General features: G+C 41.6%; 1 protein-coding gene across 1 annotated transcript in view; it reads right to left on the bottom strand.

The window, feature by feature from the left end:
* LOC132391940 (dedicator of cytokinesis protein 2-like) overlaps positions 1–21,073 on the bottom strand; it is a 1,209,929-nt gene that overhangs the window by 735,492 nt on the left and 453,364 nt on the right. Inside the window, exon 27 of the mRNA XM_059965744.1 lies at positions 6,469–6,564. Within this exon, the coding sequence (XP_059821727.1) occupies positions 6,469–6,564 (96 nt within the window). The remainder of the gene's footprint in view (positions 1–6,468; positions 6,565–21,073) is intronic.

Here is a 21,073-nt window from a genome sequence, read left to right as displayed (position 1 = left end):
CTCTGTCCAAGTTGCATGCCATCTTGGACACTGTCTCCCATCCACTCCATAAAGTACTGGTTAGGCACTGGAGTACATTCAGCCAGAGACTCATTCCACCGAGATGTAACACTGAGCGTCATAGGAAGTCATTCCTGCCTGTGGCCATCAAACTTTACAACTCCTCCCTCGGAGTGTCAGACACCCTGAGTCAATAGGCTGGTCCTGGACTTATTTCCACTTGGCATGATTAACTTATTATTATTAATGGTTTTATATTGCTATATTTCTACACTATTCTTGGTTGGTGCGACTGTAACAAAACCCAATTTCCCTCGGGATCAATAAAGTCTGTCTGTCTGTAGAAGTATCAGATTCTAGAGAGCAACACACACAAAATGCTGGACAAACTCAGCAGGCCAGGCAGCATCTGTGGAAAAGAGTACAGTCGACATTTTGGGCCAAGACCCTTCTACGCACCATGCTTTCTGCCATGAGGAGGTACCTGGTGTCCCTATTCCAGTCACTTCCCAGAGAGAACTCTGTAATTCTCTCTCTGCCACCTGTAACGGACCTGTTGCACTCTCTTCCGTAGATGCTGCCTGGCCTGCTGAGCTCCTCCAGCATTGTGTGTGTGTTGCTTGGACATCCAGTCTCTGCAGATATTCTCTTGTTTGTGACTGAAAGACTAAATAGCATGCATTTAAGGTGGGGGGGGGCGTGGTGTTTACAGGAGATTTGTAGTCCTAGATTCTTTTACACGGAGGGCTCTGCAGCACTCACATCAGCTATTCCATTCCATATTTCTCTTCTGAATGAATTAAACTTAAATTCCCCAGTAGCTATGTTAGGGTCTGAACTCCTGGGTTTCCCTATTGGTAAATGTAACGTGCGATTAACTCATATTTGTGTGTGGGGGATCACCAGGTCATAACACAGTGGTAAGGGAAGCTAGCATGGTACTTAAGTGGCAAACAACAGAAGAATATGGTACTGGAGGAGACAAGGATTGTGGGAAGGCTGAACCCCAACAGGGAGCATCTGGCCCAAGAGGCATGACTCTATGCTGTAAACTTATGTCAATATTTCAAGGCCTTCTGGCTATTTCTAATTAAGAACTGTGCTGTTACATCCACATTATGTTGACCTGTGTCAGCAGGTATCTTGATAATTGCACAGGCAGTGTGATTGGCAAAAGTAAGCAGGCATTTTGTGAGGAGGTGCAGCTGTCTCTCCTCTCGTGCTGCTCTCGGGGGTGCTGAGCGGAGGTCAAGGATGCTATGCGAGGGAACAGTGCTCTTGTGGAACACTCACTGCTGCTCATTCATTTTCTCTGGCTGTGCAGTGAATCCAAGATGATTAGAATCACTCCAGAGGAATATGCTCCTTGCTTCCCAGCTCAGCCTATTCTCCATCTCCCTCCCTTTCGACAACAGGACTGCTTTCAGACTTTGAGTTGCAGAGTCATAGAGCATGCCAGGTTGGGTGAGACTACAACTGGAGGTCATGGGTTAAGGGTGAAAGGTGACAAGTTTAAGGGCAATATGAGGAGAGACTTCTTCACTCTGAGCGTCATGAGAGTATGGAGCGAGCTCCCAGCTTAGGTGGGACATGTGAGCTTGATTTCAACGTTTAAGAGAAGTTTGGATAAGAATATGAATGGTAGAGGTACGGAGGGCTACAGTCCTGGTGCAGGTCAATGGGAGTAGGCACTTCAAATGGTTCAGCATGGAATAGATGGGCAGAAGGGCCTGTTTCTGTGTTGTACTTCTCTGTGACTCTACAGCACAGAAATAGGCCCTTTTGCCCATCTAGCACATGCCAAACTGTTATTCTACCTAGTCCCATTGACCCACACCCAGTCCACAGCCCATCACAGCCCTACTAACACACACAAAATGGCGGAGGAACTCAGCAGGTCAAGCAGCATCTATGGAAGGAAATGAAGAGCCAATGATTGGTGCTGAAACCTTTCATCAAGACTGGAAAGGAAGGGGAGAGATGCCCGAAGAAGGTGGAAAGAGGGGAAGAAGTACAACCTAGAAGGTGACAGGTAAAGCCAGGAGAGGGGGGAAGGTAGGCAGCTGGAGGACAGGGAGGTGGGGTGGGGGGTGCCCCTCCCATTCATGTACCTAAACAAACTTCTCTTATATGTTACAATCAAACCTGCTTCCACTGGCAGCTCATTCCACCCTCAGACTCCCCTCAAATATTTCACTTTCACCCTTAACCTACTTCCGGCCTCACCCAAGCTCAGTGGAAAAAGCCTACTTGCATTTATCCTATCTGTATACCCCTCATAATTTTGTACGCCTCTATCAAACCTCCTCACTTCCTCTTGAGTTACAGGAAATAAAGTCTAAACCTATTCAGCCTTGCCTTTCTGACCCAAGAACACCTTTCACAGTGGTCCTATCTCCTTTCCAAACACTTAACTCTACCTCTTCTGCTATTGTCATGTTAGCATCTCCGGTTACACTGCTTTAGCTCGCCCTAACAGAATCAGAATCTGGTTTCATACCACTGGCATATGTCATAAATTTGTTGTTTTATGGCGGCGGTACAGTGGTGCAATGGCATCAGCAGTGGACTTTGTGAGACGGAGGGTCCTGACTTCGAATCCGGACAGTTCCAAACCTGGGCAGCAGCAGTATCTGCGCGGAAGAAAGGCCAGGCAATCTACTCCCATATCCTGCCGTGAGTCAATGACAATTCGACGGCACTCAGCAACAGCATTGCAATAAATAGTAATAATAAAGCGATAAATTACGATTAGAAATATATTAGAAGAGAACAAGGAGGGAAGATAGGTAGTGTACATGGGTAGATTATACCAATACTACATAAATAATGATGTTTTGTCATGCAAGTGCCATACAATCCCTGTTAATTTAATATAATTCAATCTAATCTAATCTAATCTAAGTTCATGATAATTTATGTTTTCCACTTCAACAAAAAGCTAATTCTGATGGCCCCTCTACCTAGGGTGTTTATGATCATGATAATAGGAAGTTAGTATGGTTATAAAGGGCAGAATGGCCACCCTCTGCATTGCTCTTGTTCTCTGTCTATTAGAGACGTAAGGTCATAATATTTTTTTAATTTCAATGCACACATCGGGTGTTACCCCTGATTCAGGTTTGAATTTTAAATCCTACATAAGGAAAGTGACTAGAGCAGCATTTTCACACTTTAGAAATATTGCAAAGGTATGTTTGCTTCTGTCACGTAATGATGCTGAATAGCTAATTCACGCCTTTATATCAAAAGATTAGATTACTGCAATACACTTTTTACTGGCCTTCCAAAGCAATCTATTGACAAACTTCAACTCAATTAGAATGCTGGAGTTTCAACAAAAACCAGGATGAAGAAGCATATCACTCTCACCATAACTACTCCGCTTTGGCTTCCTGTATCTTTTAGAATTGATTTTAAAGTTCTCTTACTTGGTTTTAAAGCTTGCAAATGTCTGGGACTGGAGTATATCACAGAGTTGCTTCTGTTCTACAACCCTGCTTGTGCTCTCAGCTCTTTTTCCGCAGGTTTCATAAATTTCAACAATCTCTCTCAAAATGAAATCAGCAGGTCAGCTTCTTTAGACTATGCTCCTAAACTGCAGAACTCAATACCTAAAACTATAACGGATGCAGATTCAGTTGACAATTCTAAGTGCCAGCTCAAGACTTATTTATTTAACCGTGCTTTTAACTAACATCATTTTGCCTTTTATTTTTATGTTTGCACTTTATCCCATTGTAAGGTACTTTCAACGACATTGTATGAAATGTGCACAATAAATGAGTTCTTGTTATTATATTGAACAACCCAAAGGAATTGTATCCATATCAGAAATACCAACATAACATTAATGAAGCAATTAGCTGAAGAAAATATTGTGATCAACATGAGTGAATAAAGCATCAACACCAGAAACCAGCTGAAAGCCAAACTACTGTATCACAGCTTTGCCACAAATTAGAGGCTGATGTCTTTACCCTTGAGTCAGAACTAACAACGGCAACTTGCATTCATACAGTTGGCCCCCCTTATCCTCGGGAAATTGGTTCCCGGACCCCCTGCGGATACCAAAAAAACGCGGATGCTCAAGTCCCTTATTTAACCCGTTCCGGTGCAGTGGTCTTTAGGACCTGGCAGTGCAGCTCTGAATCCGCAGTGTTTCTGTTCACAAAATAATCACAATCACGATTGAAAATAAGGTGGAAGTAATAAAGTGATCGGAAAGAGGTGAAACACCATCGGTCATTGGAAAAGCACTAGGCTACAGTCGGTCAACGATCGGAACAATTTTAACGGAACATGTGAAAGGCCCTGCCCCGATGAAATCTACAATTATTACTAAGCAACGCAATGGTTTAATTATTGAAATACGTATGTTTCTTAAGTGTTTTATATGCATACACAGGTAAAATATGTGCTATATACTAAGAAAAACATTTGACTAACTGACGCTAAATAATACCAGATGTACCTGTTCCGACTTCAAATCTGACTTAAAGACGGACTCAGGAATGGAACTCATTCATAATTTGGGGACTGCCTGTACCTTTAAGTCATTCCTAGATTACTTATAATACCTAATACAATGTAAATGCTATGTAAATAGTTGTAATACTGTATTGAGGGGATAATGACAAGTAAAAATAGTCTGTACATGCTCAAACAACGAGTGGTGGAGAGAGAACTTCCGGGTTTTCCCGATCCATGGTTGGTTGAATCCGCAGACAAGGAGGGCAGACTGTATAGCATACTTAGTACAGGGAGGGGCTTTGCAAACTCTGACATGGACAGTCCCAAGACCGTGAGAGGAGGGCTGGCATGTAGTTAGCTACTCCATCCCATAAAAACCCAAAGTTACAGAAACACCAGCAGCAGTTCCAAAGACCTCATCCCTGGGAGGGAGAAGATCTTCGCCTAGAAGTCGTATGACATTGTGGCGAAAGTGGAAGTCAGAGGGCCAATCAAATCTCAGCCCTGAACAGAGGACTCTGGTGAGCTACTGTCGGCAGACTATAACCCAGTAAGGGAGAAGAAGGTACTTTACAATACCAAAGAGGAAACCAGATGAGAAGCTGATGGAGCAGGAAACTGAGTTTAAAGGAGCATTGTAATGTAAAACAGAAACTGTAGTGAAGGACTTCTGTAGATGAAGGGAGCACATAATTGGTACGCAACTACCAGACCAGGAGACAATTTACAACTCTCGATGCTTACAGCACGCTTGTAACATCATTAAAGACCCATCCCATCCTGGATACTGTCTGTTTAGTCTTCTGCCATCTGGTAGGAGACACAGAAACATCTCAGCCAAGGCAGTTAGAATGAAAACCAGCTTCTTCCTGAATAATGCTACACCTTGGCTTGCCAATCACCTTTGAGTGCAATGGACTATCAAAGTCACTTGTAAATATCAGAAGTTATTTTTATTAAGCTGTACTGCATGCATTGTAAATATGTTTTGTGCAGAGTGGAGTAACACCACAATCTCATTGAAAAATGACAATAAAGTTCTATTCTAAATAAATCTGCTAATCTAGTGGGCTATCACTCTCCCACAGTACAGGTTTAGTGTGATTCCAGCTTTACCCACAAGCGCAATCTCCAAATTTCCAAGTCCACTCTAGAAAGATTTGCTCGAGGTGACTGAAGTGGTCCATCAACAAGATGCAATTAAGATTTCAAATACCTGTAAAACTAAGGTTCGAGATGGTCTGTAACCCTAAAATCCCAACAGAACAACACAGTTGTACGTGCTTCACACAAGGGAATGTTGACAAAGTGACCCAAGCACCTACCTTCATCCAGTTCCCTGGTGTGCGAGATGAGAGAATCCAAACATTGTAGGTCTTAATTAATCTATCAGAAAGGGCAGCTGAGATTTGGTGGTAGATCACTTCTATCATTAATGAATTCCATTCTCTACATTTCTTGACTCATGGTCCCCATCCTTCCCCTACCTTCATCCAGTTCCATCAGGATCTCGCATCTTCTGCTTCTACATCCAATCCAACGTGAACCAAGATCCAGTTCATGGGAAAGCTTAACCCTCAACACAATTAATTTTTGTCTTACATAATTTTTAGTCACCACCATTTATAATATTTTAAATAAAATAACATTTTTATCAAAAGTTCTATAATTTTAAACAGGAGACAGGGTCAAAGGAATGAACCAACACCACAATGGAAGAAGCCAGGTGTTACAAAATCAAAGCAAACCAAGTTTATCAGGTCAAGTACAAGTGGATCAAAGGAGATGGTTTTCATCTCTTCCAATACCATTCGAAGCCCCACATCATAAACAACTCTGAACACAACACTGAAAATCATAGTCAATAGCTCCCTAAATTAGCCATGACGACAACAATATAAATCAACCATTCCACTTGCACAAATCAAGTGAAATGTTCACTTGCTGGTGTCTGCCTGTGGCACTCAAGTAGCAAGTACAAGAGCAAGCACTTACAATAAGGCTGTGATCCCTCCCGAGCATAATGACCATCTTGTTTACTGTCCGGAGCAACTTATTCATGATGTCCTGAATATCCCGGTAAGTGTTTCCCTGGAAGATACAATATTGGATTATGGAATGGGCATTGTTAGGGCATATTCTACAGTTAGCAAATATTAATTTTAACAGCAACCAATCTTCAGATTTGACTGTGGACTGTAGATTGAATTTAAAATGCAGCTCTTAACAAGCATCTGCTTAGAGCTGCAGATTGGGGTTGATTGCAAACCAGGAAACACCATTCACTTGATGTCTCCATATGCATGAATGCAGCTAGTGGGAGACAATGCCGATTAACACTCACTTCAGTTGTCTGTAGTATGGGTGTGAAGAAGGAGGTGTTCGAAAATTATATGTAATTCAAAGGAAGCATTGTAGATGCATTGTAACGACAGAATTTCCCTGCTGGTGTCTTTGATGTTTAGCATATAAAAATGTCATGTAGTATTAGGTCAGGCAGGCCTCTTCCTCTGAGAGTGCCTCGAATATCATGCCTGCTGTTTGTTTTTGCTGAACAAACACTTATATATCCACTAGCTTCAGTATCCGTCTGGTGACTTTGTTCACAGTGACAATAAGCAGGAGTATGAGGAGACTCACTAATCGCAGGCACAACAATAGCATTATTGCAAACTGCCACACTACTATGACATCCTGGAACTTCACTGAATGGTAATGGAAAATGATTTTTGAGGTACCTATTCTTAACTAAAAAGAGAAACTATTTCATAATGTATAGCATCACTTGACAGCACTGGTTGAATTAAAGGAAGCAATATCAGAGAGACATTTTCATTGAATCTTCCCCTCCAGAAGCTGATGACGCTACATTCAGTGGCCACTTGATTAGGAACACCTGTACACCTGCTCATTAATGCAAATATCTAATGAGCCAAGCATGTGGCAGCAACTCAATGTATAAAAGCATGCAGATATGGTCAAGAGGTTTAGTTGTTGTTCAGACCAAGCATCAGTATTGGGAGGAAATGTGATCTAAGTGTCTTTGACCATGGAGTGATCGTTGGTGCCAGATGGAGTAGTTTGAGTATCTCAGAAACAGCTGATCTCCTGAGATTTTCATGCAAAACAGTCCCTTGAGTTTACAGGGAATGGTGAGAAAAAGCAACAAAAAAAAAATCCAGTGAGTGGCAGTTCTTGGGTAAAAATGCCTTGTTAGTGAGAGAAGGCAGAGGAAAAGGGCCAGACTAGGTCAAGCTGATAGGAAGACAACAGTAACTCAAATAACCATTTGTTATAACAGTGGTGTGCAGAAGAGCATCTCTGAATACACAAAACATCGAACCTTGAAGGTGATGGGCCTTAGCAGAAGAAGATCATCAGCATACACTGAAAGGCCACTTTATTAGATCCAGGAGTACTCTATGGGTTTCAGGGACATATACACTTTACATTTCAGTGGGTTCCTCCGCATCATTCAATACTAGTTTACTTTCTGGCTTAAGTAACCTTAGATTAAGAGCAATCTTAAAAACAGTCAAAGTCATCTGAAGCCCACGAAAGACAAACAGAAAATCACAGATGCTCATTGAAACTACTGGCTTCTGTAATGTACAAAGAAAGAAGAAATTGAATTCCTTTTCCCATTCAATGTTTCACTTCATGTGGTGGCTGGGAGTGGGGCACAGTGCAGTTGCAATGGGTGGGTGCAGAGAACCGCCCTTTGTTTATGTCCTTGTAGCTTTCTCCTGAATTCCTGCTGCTTCCATGATGGGAGATCAGCCAAACCTTTGGAACACATTGAACTAATAATCCAAAGCTGAGGAGAGGTTACAGGATAAAAGTAGGCCATGCAGCCCATCCAGTTCATGCTGGCTCTATACAGTGCAGTTTGAGGACAACAACAGACTTCAAGGAGACATAAACAGGCTGGTGGAATGAATGGATAAATAGGAGATAATATTCAAAGCTGAGAAATATAAGCTCTTACATTATGGTTGGAAGAAATAGAATAAACAAGAGGGCATAATTCTAAAAGGAGTATTCAGCAGAATAAAAGGGGTTCCTTAAGGTTGTTATAGCCAGGGTGGTGGTGGTCATGGGGATAAGCTCCCACTATCTATCTATTAAATGCAACTCAACCAGCCTCTGACAACCAAGTCCAGCTCCTGGCCTTCATGTGGGGCTTAGCTGTTAGGCCCGGTGGAACCATTTCTACTGACAGGGGAAGGGGCAAAGGTGTGTTACTGGTGCCTTAAAATTAGTCGCTTCAGGCAGATGGAGCTCATCAGCCTTGGTTGGCAGCTCATCTTGGAGAAGGAAAATTCTAATTTCAAACCTTCACTGCCTTGCAGCTGTACCCTCTCTTGCAGAAGGCTTTGTGAGTAAACCCTGAGGAAAAGTCAGGAACTGGAGTCCTTGTGGCAGTCCTACATCGAGTTCAACGCTGACTGGCAACTCCTGTCATGCCACTGGTGCCAAACTGTATCGGTCTCTGCTGTTCCTCTGGACTCATCAGTTGCATGTAGAGTGGGAGCTTGCTACATGGATAACAGCTTGCTCTCCATACCATACCGTCCTGTCTTGCATATCACATAGACAAGATACAATAGCCATGGTCAACCCTGACCATTGGAGGGCCTCAGAATTCGAAAGGATTTAGACAAGAGATCGTGGTGTAATGAAGGTGGCAGATTAGACTAATATGTTTGAAATTAAAACATATTGGATTCTAGATTTTATATACTGAGGAACAATGAAGTCACAAATAAACCTATACAAACTAATTATTCAGCCACGACTGGATGACAGTGTACTCACTGCAAGTAAAGTGTAAAAGCTTTGGAGAGCATTGCTGCAGAAAAGATTTATCTAAGTAATTCCAGGGATAAGTGACTTCAGTTCTGCAGCTGGACTGGAAAAACAGGGGTTGCCTTTGAAGGGGAGTCCCACTCACATATCCTCTCATACCACCAGAAAGTTATCCAGCTCCTTCTGAAGACTTGAATTGCCCCTACTAATGCACCAGCAGGGCATTCCACTCCAACTTTGATGTACAGTCCTTCCCCAAGTCACTTCTGCTCCTTTAACCAAACATGTTAATTCAATGTCACTAGGTCCTTATCAGCTCTGCAATGTCAACAGTTTCATGCTTCTTTGTTGCTCCTTTCAAGACTTATTCAAGTGTTTATAAAGTCCACAATCCTTTATGTTTCATTTCCAATCACTTATTGACCTACTCTGCCAACGTCAATAAACTATGTACGTGCATCTACATTCAGTGGTCACGTTACTGTGTATCTTCTGTACCTAATAAAGTGGACACTGAGTGTATGTCTATGGTTTTCTGTTGCTGTAGCCCATTCACTTCAAGATTCGACGTATTTTGTGCTCAAAGATGCTCCTCTGTGCACCACCATTGTAATGTGTGGTTATTTGAGTTACTGTCACCTTACTGTCAGCTTGAACCAGTCTGGCCATTCTCCTCTGACCTCTCTCATTAAAAGGGCATTTTAACCAACCTAACTGGACATTATTTGTTCTTTCACACTGTAAAATCTAGAGACTGTTGTGCGTGAAAATCCCAGGACATCAGCAATTTCTGAGATACTCAAACCACCCCATCTGGCACCAACCCTCATTCCACGGTCAAAGTCACTTAGATCACATTTCTGATGTCTAGTCTGAACAACAACTGGACCTCTTGACCATGTCTGCATGCTTTTATACATGGAGTTACGGCCACATGATTCGTTGATTAGATATTTACATTAATGAGCAGCTGTACGTTTGCATACCTAATAAAGTGGCCACAGAGTGGCGATCTCTCTGTTCTCTATCCTTTTCACAATTATGCCCCCTCCTGCTTATGTAATTTCTTCCAAACATAATATAACAATTTGCACTCTCAGCATTAAATTTTATCTCCCACTTTTCCTTCCACTCTATATCTCCTTGAAATCTATTACTGTCCTTAGACTTCACTGCACCGAGTTCTGTGTCACCTGCAGATTTGGAACTTGAATCTTCTACATCCAAGTCCAACCCATCAATATAAATTAAGAAAAAACTGGTCCTGGTAATGAGCCCTGGGGATCTCCTCTGAACACTTCCAGTCTCATAATCAGTTATGATTATGACTAACACCCTCTGCTTCATGTGGCTCAATGTTCAATGTATTTGATTTGCACTCTTACATGACTTCAAGAAGGCAATATCTATTCTCAAAGGTCCCCACCATCCAATTCATGCCACCTTCTCGCATTTACAGGAGGTACTGACACCGGAAAACCCACACCATCAAATTCAAGAACAGCTACTTACTTTCAACCATTCAGTTCCTGAACCAACCCGCACAACCCTGATCATTATAGTTCAGCACCAACTCGATGGGCCATCGGGCCAATTTGCATATTCTGTGGCTCAATGTGCAAAAATCAGCTTTTATTTTTATTTTACTTTACTGAGATGCAGCACGGAATAGGCCGTCCTGACCCTCCCAGCCATCCTTGGTTTAACCCTCGCCTAATCACGGGGCAATTTACAATGAGCAACGAACCTACTAAGTGGTGCATCTTTGGACTGTGAGAGAAAACTCGAATACACAGAGAACGCCCACGCTTTCCACAGGGAGGGGACACAGAACCCTTAGAGGTGATGACGGAACTGAACTCTGAATGCCTGCTCTTACTCCAAACCCTGTAACAGCAGTGTTATGCTACTGTGGTGCCCGTGGTAATAAAGTGCTGCAGGGGATCTGATGAATAATTGGTCAGGATGTCCCTGACTACTTGCAACAAACAACCAGTGGGAATTTGGTATATCACCAAAAACACACAAATTTTTACAGAGGTGCCGTAGAGAGAATTCTAACTGATTGCATCATCATCTGTTATGGAGGGGCACATAATTGTAAAAAGCTCCATCAAGTTGGAAACTCAGCCAGCTCCATCATGGGCACTAGCATCCAGGTCACCTTCAAAAGGCAATGCCTCAAAAAAGGCGGCACCCACCACCATAGAGTCCCATCAGCCAGGACGTGTCCTCTTCTCCTTGGTACAGGAGCCTGAAGACACACACTGTTTCAGGAACAGGTTTTTCCCCTCTGCCACCAGATTTCTGAATGGACAATAACCCATGAAGACTATTTCAGTATTTTTTACTCTTTTCTTTTGCACCACTTATTTAATTTACTGTTCTTTCTTATATATACATCTGATTGGAGTTCATAGTTTTTATTATTATGTGCTTCAATGTACTGCTGCCACATGTGACATTAAATCTGAGTCTGATTCCGATTCTGCACTAAATCCTGAGGTTACATCTGCAGAAATCTTACTTCATTGCAGTTGAGGAATTTCTTGCAAAAAAAATGACTCATCAACAAAAAACACAAATAACAGAAAAACTGCAGATGCTAGAAATCTCAGCAATACACACAAAATGCTGGAGGAACCCAACAGGCCAGGCAGCGCCTATGGAAATGAATAAACAATTGATGTTTAGGGCCGAGACCCTTCACGGGTTCCATCTACATGCAAATACACCATATATTTCAAAACATTTCTTATATATGTATCTATCTAAACGATCCTTAAATGTTTCAAATAAACCCGCATCTTCTGCAGGCAGTTCATTCTATACTTGCACTGTCCTCTCAGAGAAGAAGATTTCCCCCTCAGGTTTTCCTTAAATACTTCACCTTTCACCCTAAACCCATGGCCTCTGGTTCTAGTCTCACCCAATCTGAGGGGAAAGATAGCGGAGTCAGGGGATATGGGGAGAAGACAGGAACGGGGTACGGATTGTGGATGATCAGCCATGATCACGTTGAATGGCGGTGCTAGATCGAAATGCCGAATGGCCTACTCCTGGACCTATCATCTATTGAAAAAACCTACATGGTATTTACCCTACCTAAAATACCGATAAAGGGTCTTAGCCCAAAATGTTGACTTTTTATTCCCAGCCATAGATGCTGCCTGACCTGCTGAGTTTCTCCAGCATTTTATGTGTGTTGCTCTAGATTTCCTCTTTTGTCTATACGTTATTTTATATACCTCAATCAAATCTCCCCTCATTTGCCTGTGCTCCAGGGAATAAATTCCTATCCTATTCAATCCTTTCCTATATTAGGTCCTCAAGTTCTGGAAACATCCTTGTAAATTTTCTCTGCACGCCCTGAAGCTTCTTGATATCCTTGCTGGAGGGAGGTGACCAGAAATGAGCACACCACTCAAAATCTGGCTGCACTGACATCGATACAATTTCAACATTACATCCTGATTCCTGCGTTCTATACATAGCCCCTCGATTCACTACTTTTTGACATCTATGTAACAAACATATTTTAGAATTAGACATATGAGACTCAGTGATTTTTTCAATTACATTTAAATGGAACTCTGTACAGTTACTCTTATTACAACATAGAACGGTGCAGAAGAGAAACAAGCCCTTTGACTCACCATGTCGTGTCAAGCTAATTAAGCTTGTAATTAAAAGCTGAACTGAACAAATCCCTTCTGCCTGTACATGATCCATATCCCTCTATTCCCCTATCTAAAAGCCTCTTAGACACTTATATTGCATCTGTTTCCACCACCACTACTGGCAGCCCGTTCCAGGCACGCACTACTCTCTGTAAAAAAAAACTTGCCTTGCATTTCTCCTTTAAGCTTTCCCCCCGCTCACCTTAAAAAATTGTCCTCTAGTACTTGACGTTACAACCCTGGGAATAAAAAGATATGACTATTGGCCCTGCCTGAGTCTCTCATAATCTATCAGATCTCTCCTCAGCCTCTGCCACTCCAGAGAATACCATCAATCTCTCCTTGTGGTAAAAGCCCTCTAATCCAGGCAGCATCTTGGTCAACCTCTTCTGCGCCCTCTCCAAAGCCTCTAGATCCTTCATATAATGGGGCAACCAGAACCAGATTAGGGACCTGAACGTTATACTGCGCTCAGGCAGAGATGAGTGCTCTCCAGCAGCAAGTCCTCGAATCAGTTTTGTACACACACTTCATCGCCGCTTGCAGCAAATAGAAATCAAACTATTGCGGCTCTCAGGCGGTTAAATGCATTTCAACCATATCTGGAGCCTCTGGAGATCTGAAGGTATAATTATCAGTAAAAGGAACAAATATCTGGAGTGTTATCCCTACAGTCTCCTCAGTCATTACAGAACGATCATGCCAAATCTTTTAGGTGCTATTTAGAACGGGATTAGTCTTGATCCCAGTCAAGAAGGTGCTGACTGCTTTCAAGCAACCACTGACAGTCTGTGCATGTCAATTGTGACTGAAATCAGAGATGGGTGTAATTCACTGGGAAAAAGCAGTTAAGTCGGAAAGAAAACACATCAGTTTGACTAAAAGTGGATTTACTAAATGTATTTACCATTTTGAATAAGCCTAGTCTTGTCTGTTTATTGCTTTATATTGAATGTAAATTGTTGTGCATGAATATAGCCCGCAGGCCTCACAAGCACACAGCTAATGAAAACTATGTACTTCACTACAAACTACTCTGATCTTTCTCCATTTAATCTGTCAGACACTGAAACAGAGGCAACGTTAACTCTACAGACAGTAAGTAGATTCACAATAAAAAAAAAGGATGGTGGAGATGCTCGGGAGCTTCAGGTTCCTTGGTGTAACTATCACAAATAGCATGGCCCAGCCTAACCACATGTACACTATGGCCAAGAAAGCACACCAGTGCCTTGAATCTCACAGAAGTCTGAGGAAATTCAGCATGTCCCCACTGAACCTTATCAGTTTTACAGATGCAGTATAAAAAAAAACATTTTATTCAGATGCATCACACCTTGGTATGGTAATTGTTCTGCCCGTGAACACAAAAAATTACAAAGTACAAAATACAAAGTAAATTTATCATTAAAGTATTTATATGTCACTGTATACTACCCAGAGCTTAACTTACTTGTGGGCATTCATACTTGAACAAAGAAATACAATGGATTCAGTATATATACATACTGTAATTCACAGATTTTTTTCTATTGTATTGTATTGTTGCAAAGTTAACAAATTTCATGACATATGCCAGTGATATTAAACTTAATTCTGATGAAAAATATGCACAAAGGAAGACTGACAATCAATCAATGTGGAAATACAAAAAAGATAATTATTATAATTAGTAAATAAATAATACTGAGAACATGAGCTGTCAAGTCCTTGAAAGTGAGTCTGTAGGTTGTGGAATCGGTTCCAAGTTGAGGTGAGCGAAGTTAATGACACTGGTTCAGAAGCCTGATGGTTGAGGGTAATAACTGTCCCTGAACCTGGCGGTGTGAGTCCTGAGGCTCCTGTACCTTCTTCTCGATGGCAGCAGCAAGAAGAGAGCATGACCTGGATGGTGGGTGTCCTTGATGATGGATGCTGCTTTCCTGTTGAAGTGCTACTTGTAGATGTGCTCGTTGGTAAGGAGGGTTTTTCCCATGCAGGACTGGGCTGTACTTACTACTTCTTGTAGGATTTAAAAGTCTAATTTTATCTTTTTTTTACAAATGCCACATGGAAAGCACCTTATCCAGATGTATCACACTTTGGCATGACAACCACACTGCCTAAAGTTGCACGAAGTTGCAGATAGTTGTGGACACAGCCCAATCAATCATGAAAATGAGTTTCCACTCCACTGACTCTGCCTAAACTCCCTGCTGCCTCTGGAAAGTAGCCAAAATAATGAAGGACCCACCCACACCGATCATCCCTTTTCTCCCCACTCCCTTTAGGCAAAAGATAACAAAAGCTTGGTACATCCCGCCCAGTGCAAAAAGGAAAGACTCTGGAATAGTTTTCTTATATAATAAAGATGAAATTGTGACATCAACAATCTATCTTGTCATGACTCTTACACCTCCTTGTCTCCCTGCACTGCCCCTTCTCCTTGTGCTGATTCTGTATTCTATTATTGCTTTTCGTTTTGTACTACCGCAATGTACTTATTGCATATATGGAATGACGATACCCATGAGGCCATAGGATCAATAAGCAAGAATTAAGCCATTCAGCCCATTAAGTCTACTTCACCATTCCATCACGGCTGACTATTCACAACCTTCTATTCACAACCCCAACTCTTCCCTTTTTCCTGTAACCTTTGACGCCTTACTAAGCAAGAACCTATCAACATCTGTATTAAATCTACCCAATAATGGCCTCCACAGCTGTCTGTGTCAATGAATTCCACAGATTCACCAGCTTCTGGCTAAAGAAATTCCTCATCATCTCAGTTCTAAAGGGGCATTCTTGATCTGTCTGGAGGGCATCAAACAAAAGCTGTTCTTTACTTATATATTATTCTTACATATATTTTTAATTATTATTAAATATTATATATTGACAAAATTCTATAGAAGTGTGAGGGAGGGGATATTGACGACCCACATCAATGCCTGGTATGGAAACACTAATGTCTTTGAACAGAAAATCCAACAAAAAGCAGTGGATACAGCCCCAGTCCATCAGAGGTAAAGCTCTCCCCACCATTGAGCGCATCTACACAAAACGCTGTTGCAGGAAAGCAGTATCCAAAATCAGGGACATACCCTCCCCCAACCAGGACATGCTCCCTTCTCACAGCTGCCATTAGAAAGGTACAGGAGCCTCAAGACTCACACCACCAGGTTCAGGACCAGTTATTATGCCCCCCCCCCCACAACCATCAGCCTCTTGAACTAAAGGGGATAACTTCACTTGCCCCATCAATGAATTGTTCCCACAACCGATGGACTCTTCAGCTCATGTTCTTGATATTTTCAGATAATTACTATTTCTTTCTTTTTGTATTTGCATAGTCTGTTGTCTTTTGCATTCTGGGGTTAAACACCCAAATTGGTGCAGTCTTTCATTTATTTTATTATGGTTATTATTCTATTATGGATTTATTGAGTCTGCCTGCGAGGAAATGAATCTCAGGGTTGTATATGGTAACATATATATACTATGATAATAAATTCACATTGAATTTTGAACTTTGATCATCTTAATCTTACTTGCATCCATCATCAAAGATCCTCACCACCCAGGCAAATCTCTTTTCTTACTGCTGCCATCAGGTTTAAGGTACAGATGCCTCAGGACTCACACCATCAGGTTCAAGAACCCCGCAACCAAAGAGGATAGCTTCACTCAGTTAAGGACTCTGTTATATTGTTAATTCATTACTATTTATTATTCATTATTATTTATTTATTATTGCTATTTAGTGATATCTGCATTTGCAGTATGTTTACAGTTTACAGTTACTGTTCCATATAGATTTGCTAAGTATGCCTGCAGAAAAAGAACCTCAGGGTTGTATATAGTGACGTGTATGTACTCTGATAATAAATTTTACTTTGAACTTTGAACACAAGATATAGGAACAGAATTAGGCCATTTGGCCCATCGAGTCTGGTCCACCCTTTCATCATGGCTGATCCATTTCCATCTCAGCGCAAATCATCTGTCTTCTCCCTGTAACCCTTCGTGCCCCGACTAATCAAGAATCAAGAAACACTACCTTAAATATACCCAGTGACTTAGCCTCCACAGCCACCTGTGACAACTAATTCCAGATGCACCGCTCTCCGGCAAAAGAAATTCCTCCTCATCTCCATCCTAAATTGACATCCCTGTATTCTGAGGCTGTGTCCTCTGTTCTTAGACTCCCTTAACACAGGAAACACCTTCTCCACATCCACTCTATTGAGGCCTTTCAACATTCAACAGGTTTCAATCACAATTTTTAATCTTAAATAATCTTCCATATATCTTACATGTAATATAATCTTATATAATAAACCAATTACCAGATGTCCAAGCTTCTTCTAATTTGATGCCAATCTCAATATCTTAACTTCATCTCCTGCCTTTGAATTGCTTTCAATGTACATTAATTACCATGCTTACTTCCTCCAGTAATTTATTCTACAATTTTAACCCCATCTGTTCCAGGAGTACAGCGGTGATAAAATGGTTAAAATACCGGGTTAGTTTGGAATATTGGGCTAGTATTGTCTGTAATTCTGGTCACCCATTTACAGGAAGGATCTGGAGACTTTGGAAAAAGGTGCAGAAGAGCTTCAAAGATTCAAAATACATTAATTATCAAAGTACAATCCTGAGGTTCGTCTTCCCCTCAGTCAGCCACAAAACAAAGAAACACCATGGAATCCATTCAAAGAAAAATGTCAACTCCCCCCACCAACCAGCAGATGGTGAGAAACAAACGAGCAAAAAACACAGAACATAAAACACCGATGCACAAAGTCAATGAAAGGATCGAGGCATATTCAGTACAGATCAGTTCAGTTCAATCTGGCGCTGTGTCGTTCATTTTCTGCATGCTGTCCCGATCAAAGTCACCCAAAAATAGCAACAAAAAAATGGGGCGACCAGAAACCAGAAACATGTCATAATGTGAACTGCAGAGTCCAATTCACAAACTGTGTTGATTAAACTTTGCCCAAGACCCAGGAATTGAGGGTTTTTACCAGGGTTCTACCTAGATATGAGGGCATGTTCTATGAAGAGAGGTTGGACAAATTTGAAGTGTTTTTTCGTATGTAGGAGGGTAAGGAGGGACCTGATGGATGCTTTTGGTATGTTTATCAAATTAAACTTTATTCATAATAAAATTTACAAGAATAAAGTGTGCAATGTTTTTTCATTCTTAACATTCATAGTCAATGTTTTCAGTAATGATCTCACGCCAAAGACAACTGAAATCATTGAGGCGTGTGCAAAGAGTTGTGCAAGTGTTCGGCACCATTTACCAGCCTCTCGTTCGCTGCTGCCAGAGGTCTCTCTCGCTCACTACTCCCAAGGGAATTCCTTGCACACGAGTGATCCCTCTCTCCCACGATGCTGTTGGCGGATGGTGCCTCAGTAAGGTTATATCAACACAGATTGTGGATTTAGACTCTCAGGTTTATGATATGTTCTAATTCTGGTCGCTCTTCTCTGTTACTACTTTTGGGCGATTTTTGAATTGGGTCAGATAATGAACACTGAGCTGAACTGTACTGAAATATGCCTTTTGAGTTTCTTTCATATATTCTGTGTTTCGTTCAGTTTCTTTTGTTGCTGTTTGCGTGATTTTTTGTGTGCAGAGAAGGGGGTTTGATGTTTTTCTATGGACGGGTTGGTACCATGGTTCTTTTTTTTGTTTTGTGACTGTCAGTGGCGAAGATAAATTTCATCAAACCCCCTTCTCCAAGTTGTATACTTGGAGAAATAAATGTACTTTGAACTTTGATTGTTGCCACTTTTGCGGTCCCCTGGTGGTACACTACTACAGGAATTGAGGACCTTTGTCACCCAACCTGCTCCCTCCCTGTCCAGTAGCAGAGGAACCCTATAACTGTGGTCCTCTCCCACTGAGCCCTTGCAGTGGGTGCCCCAAACTGCAGTGCATCCCTCAGCATGTACTCCTGCGGACTGGAGTGTGCCAGTCGAGAGCATTCCTCCACGGAGACACACAGAGAGTCAAGAATCTTGTTTTTCCCGGGGAAGGAATGTTGAAAATTGGAGGAGAGAGCTTTAAAGTGAGAGGGGAGAATGTTGAAAGGATATGGGAGGGGTGGTGTGTAAAACAGACTGCCGGGGGTAGGGGTGGAAGGTGATATAATAGTGGCGTTTAAGAGTCTGTTAGACACATGAATATGTAGGGATGGAGGCCGAAGACATTGAGTTCAGTTTGACATTGTGTTCAGTGCAGACACTGTGGGCCAAAGGGACTGTTCCCGTGCTAGGCAATTCTACGTTAATCCTGGATCAAAGCTCCTGTCACACTACAGTAACCATGGAGATTAAGTTCAGTTAGGTTAAGAATTTGCAGACTTGGAGAAAACAATTACTACAATGGTGGCTGTTTAGCCTCTAGAGGCACTGTTCTCTTCTTATGCAGTTTGTTTTGTATAAGCATCACTTCCTGTTCATATGCAATTTTTTTACATCATTTCCTGCATAAGTTAATTTCGATTTCGATTTGGAGCAAACACGGTATAAGCACTTCCATTTCCATCCATTTGCCCTCTAAAGAGCAATATCTGTGAGCCTTAAGCTTTCTTAATATTGGCAGACATTTAGTCGATGTACTTTGAAGGAAGTATTACGTTTATCATTTATTGCTATTAAACCATCACTGAGCCACGAGCTCACTCTGATCTACTTGGCATAGCTATGGAATGCTGCATGTGTGTATTAACTTTTTAAACGCTGATTGTGAGAATAATCAACAATATTAATACACAATGTCTATAACAAGTATTCACCCTCCCTTGGAAGCTTCCATGTTTATTGTTTTACAATATTGAATCACAGTAGATTTCATTTGGCTTTTTATTGACACTGATCAACAGAAAAAGATTCCGTCATGTCAAAGTGAAAACAGATCTCTACAGAATGATCTAAATGAATTACAAATATAAAACACAAAATAATTGATTGCTTAAGTATTCACCCCCTTCAAGTCAGTATTTAGTAGATGTACCTTTGGTAGCAATTACAGCCTTGAGTCTGTGTGGATAGGTCTCTATCAGCTTTGCACATCTGGACACTACAATTTTTCCCCATTCCTCTTTCCCAAACTACACAAGCTCTGTCAAATTGCATAGGGATTTTGAGTGAACAGCCCTTTTCAAGTCCAGCATCAAATTCTTAATTGGATTTTGGTCTGGACTCTGACTTGGCCACTGCAGGACATTAACTTTGTTGTTTTTCAGCCATTCCTGTGTAGCTTTGACTTTATGCTTGGGGTCATCGCCTTGCTGGAAAACAAATCTGCTCCCAAGTCGCAGTTCTCTTGCAGACTGTATCAGGTTTTCCTCAGGATTTCCCTGTATTTTGCTGCATTCATTTTACACTCTACCTTCACAAGGCTTCCAGGGCCTGCTGCAGTGAAGCATCCCCACAGCGTGATGCAGCCACCACCATGCTCCACAGTAGGGATGTATATTCTTGATGATGTGTGGTGTTTGGCTTACGTCAAACATAGCATTTAGTCTGATGGCCAAAAAGCTCAATTTTGTTCTCATCAGACATACAACCTTCTTCCAGCTGACTACAGAGTCTCCCACATGCCTTCTGGGAAACTCTAGCTGAGATTTCATGTGATTTTTTTTTCAACAGTGGCTTTCTCTTTGCCACTCTCCCATAAAGCTGTGACTGGTGAAGTACCTGGGCAACTGTTGTTGTATGCGCAGTCTCTCCCATCTCAGCCACTGAAGCTTGCAACTCCTCTAGAGTTGTCATAGGTCTTTTGGTGGCCTCCTGCACTAGTCCTCTTCTTGCATGGTCTCTCAGTTTCTGAGGACAACCTGCTCGAGGCAGATTTACAGCAGTGCCATATTCTTTCCATCTCTTGATTGAATTTAACTGTACTTCTTGGATATTCAGTGACTTGGAAATTTTCTTGTATCCATCTCCTGACTTGTGCTTTTTGCAGTTGCTTGGAGCGTTCTTTTGTGTTCCTGGTGTAGTTTCCGCCAGGATACTGATTCACCAGGTGTTGGGCATGTGTATTTTTACTACAATTAAATCAGCTCAACTGCACACAGGTTACCAAAAACTGATCTCCATTTAATCAA

The sequence above is a fragment of the Hypanus sabinus genome, chromosome 3, assembly GCF_030144855.1.
Source record: "Hypanus sabinus isolate sHypSab1 chromosome 3, sHypSab1.hap1, whole genome shotgun sequence".
In the NCBI taxonomy this organism is placed as follows: Eukaryota; Metazoa; Chordata; class Chondrichthyes; order Myliobatiformes; family Dasyatidae; genus Hypanus; species Hypanus sabinus.
Note: the sequence above shows the minus strand (reverse complement) of the source record. Positions and strands in the feature narration are given on the sequence as shown.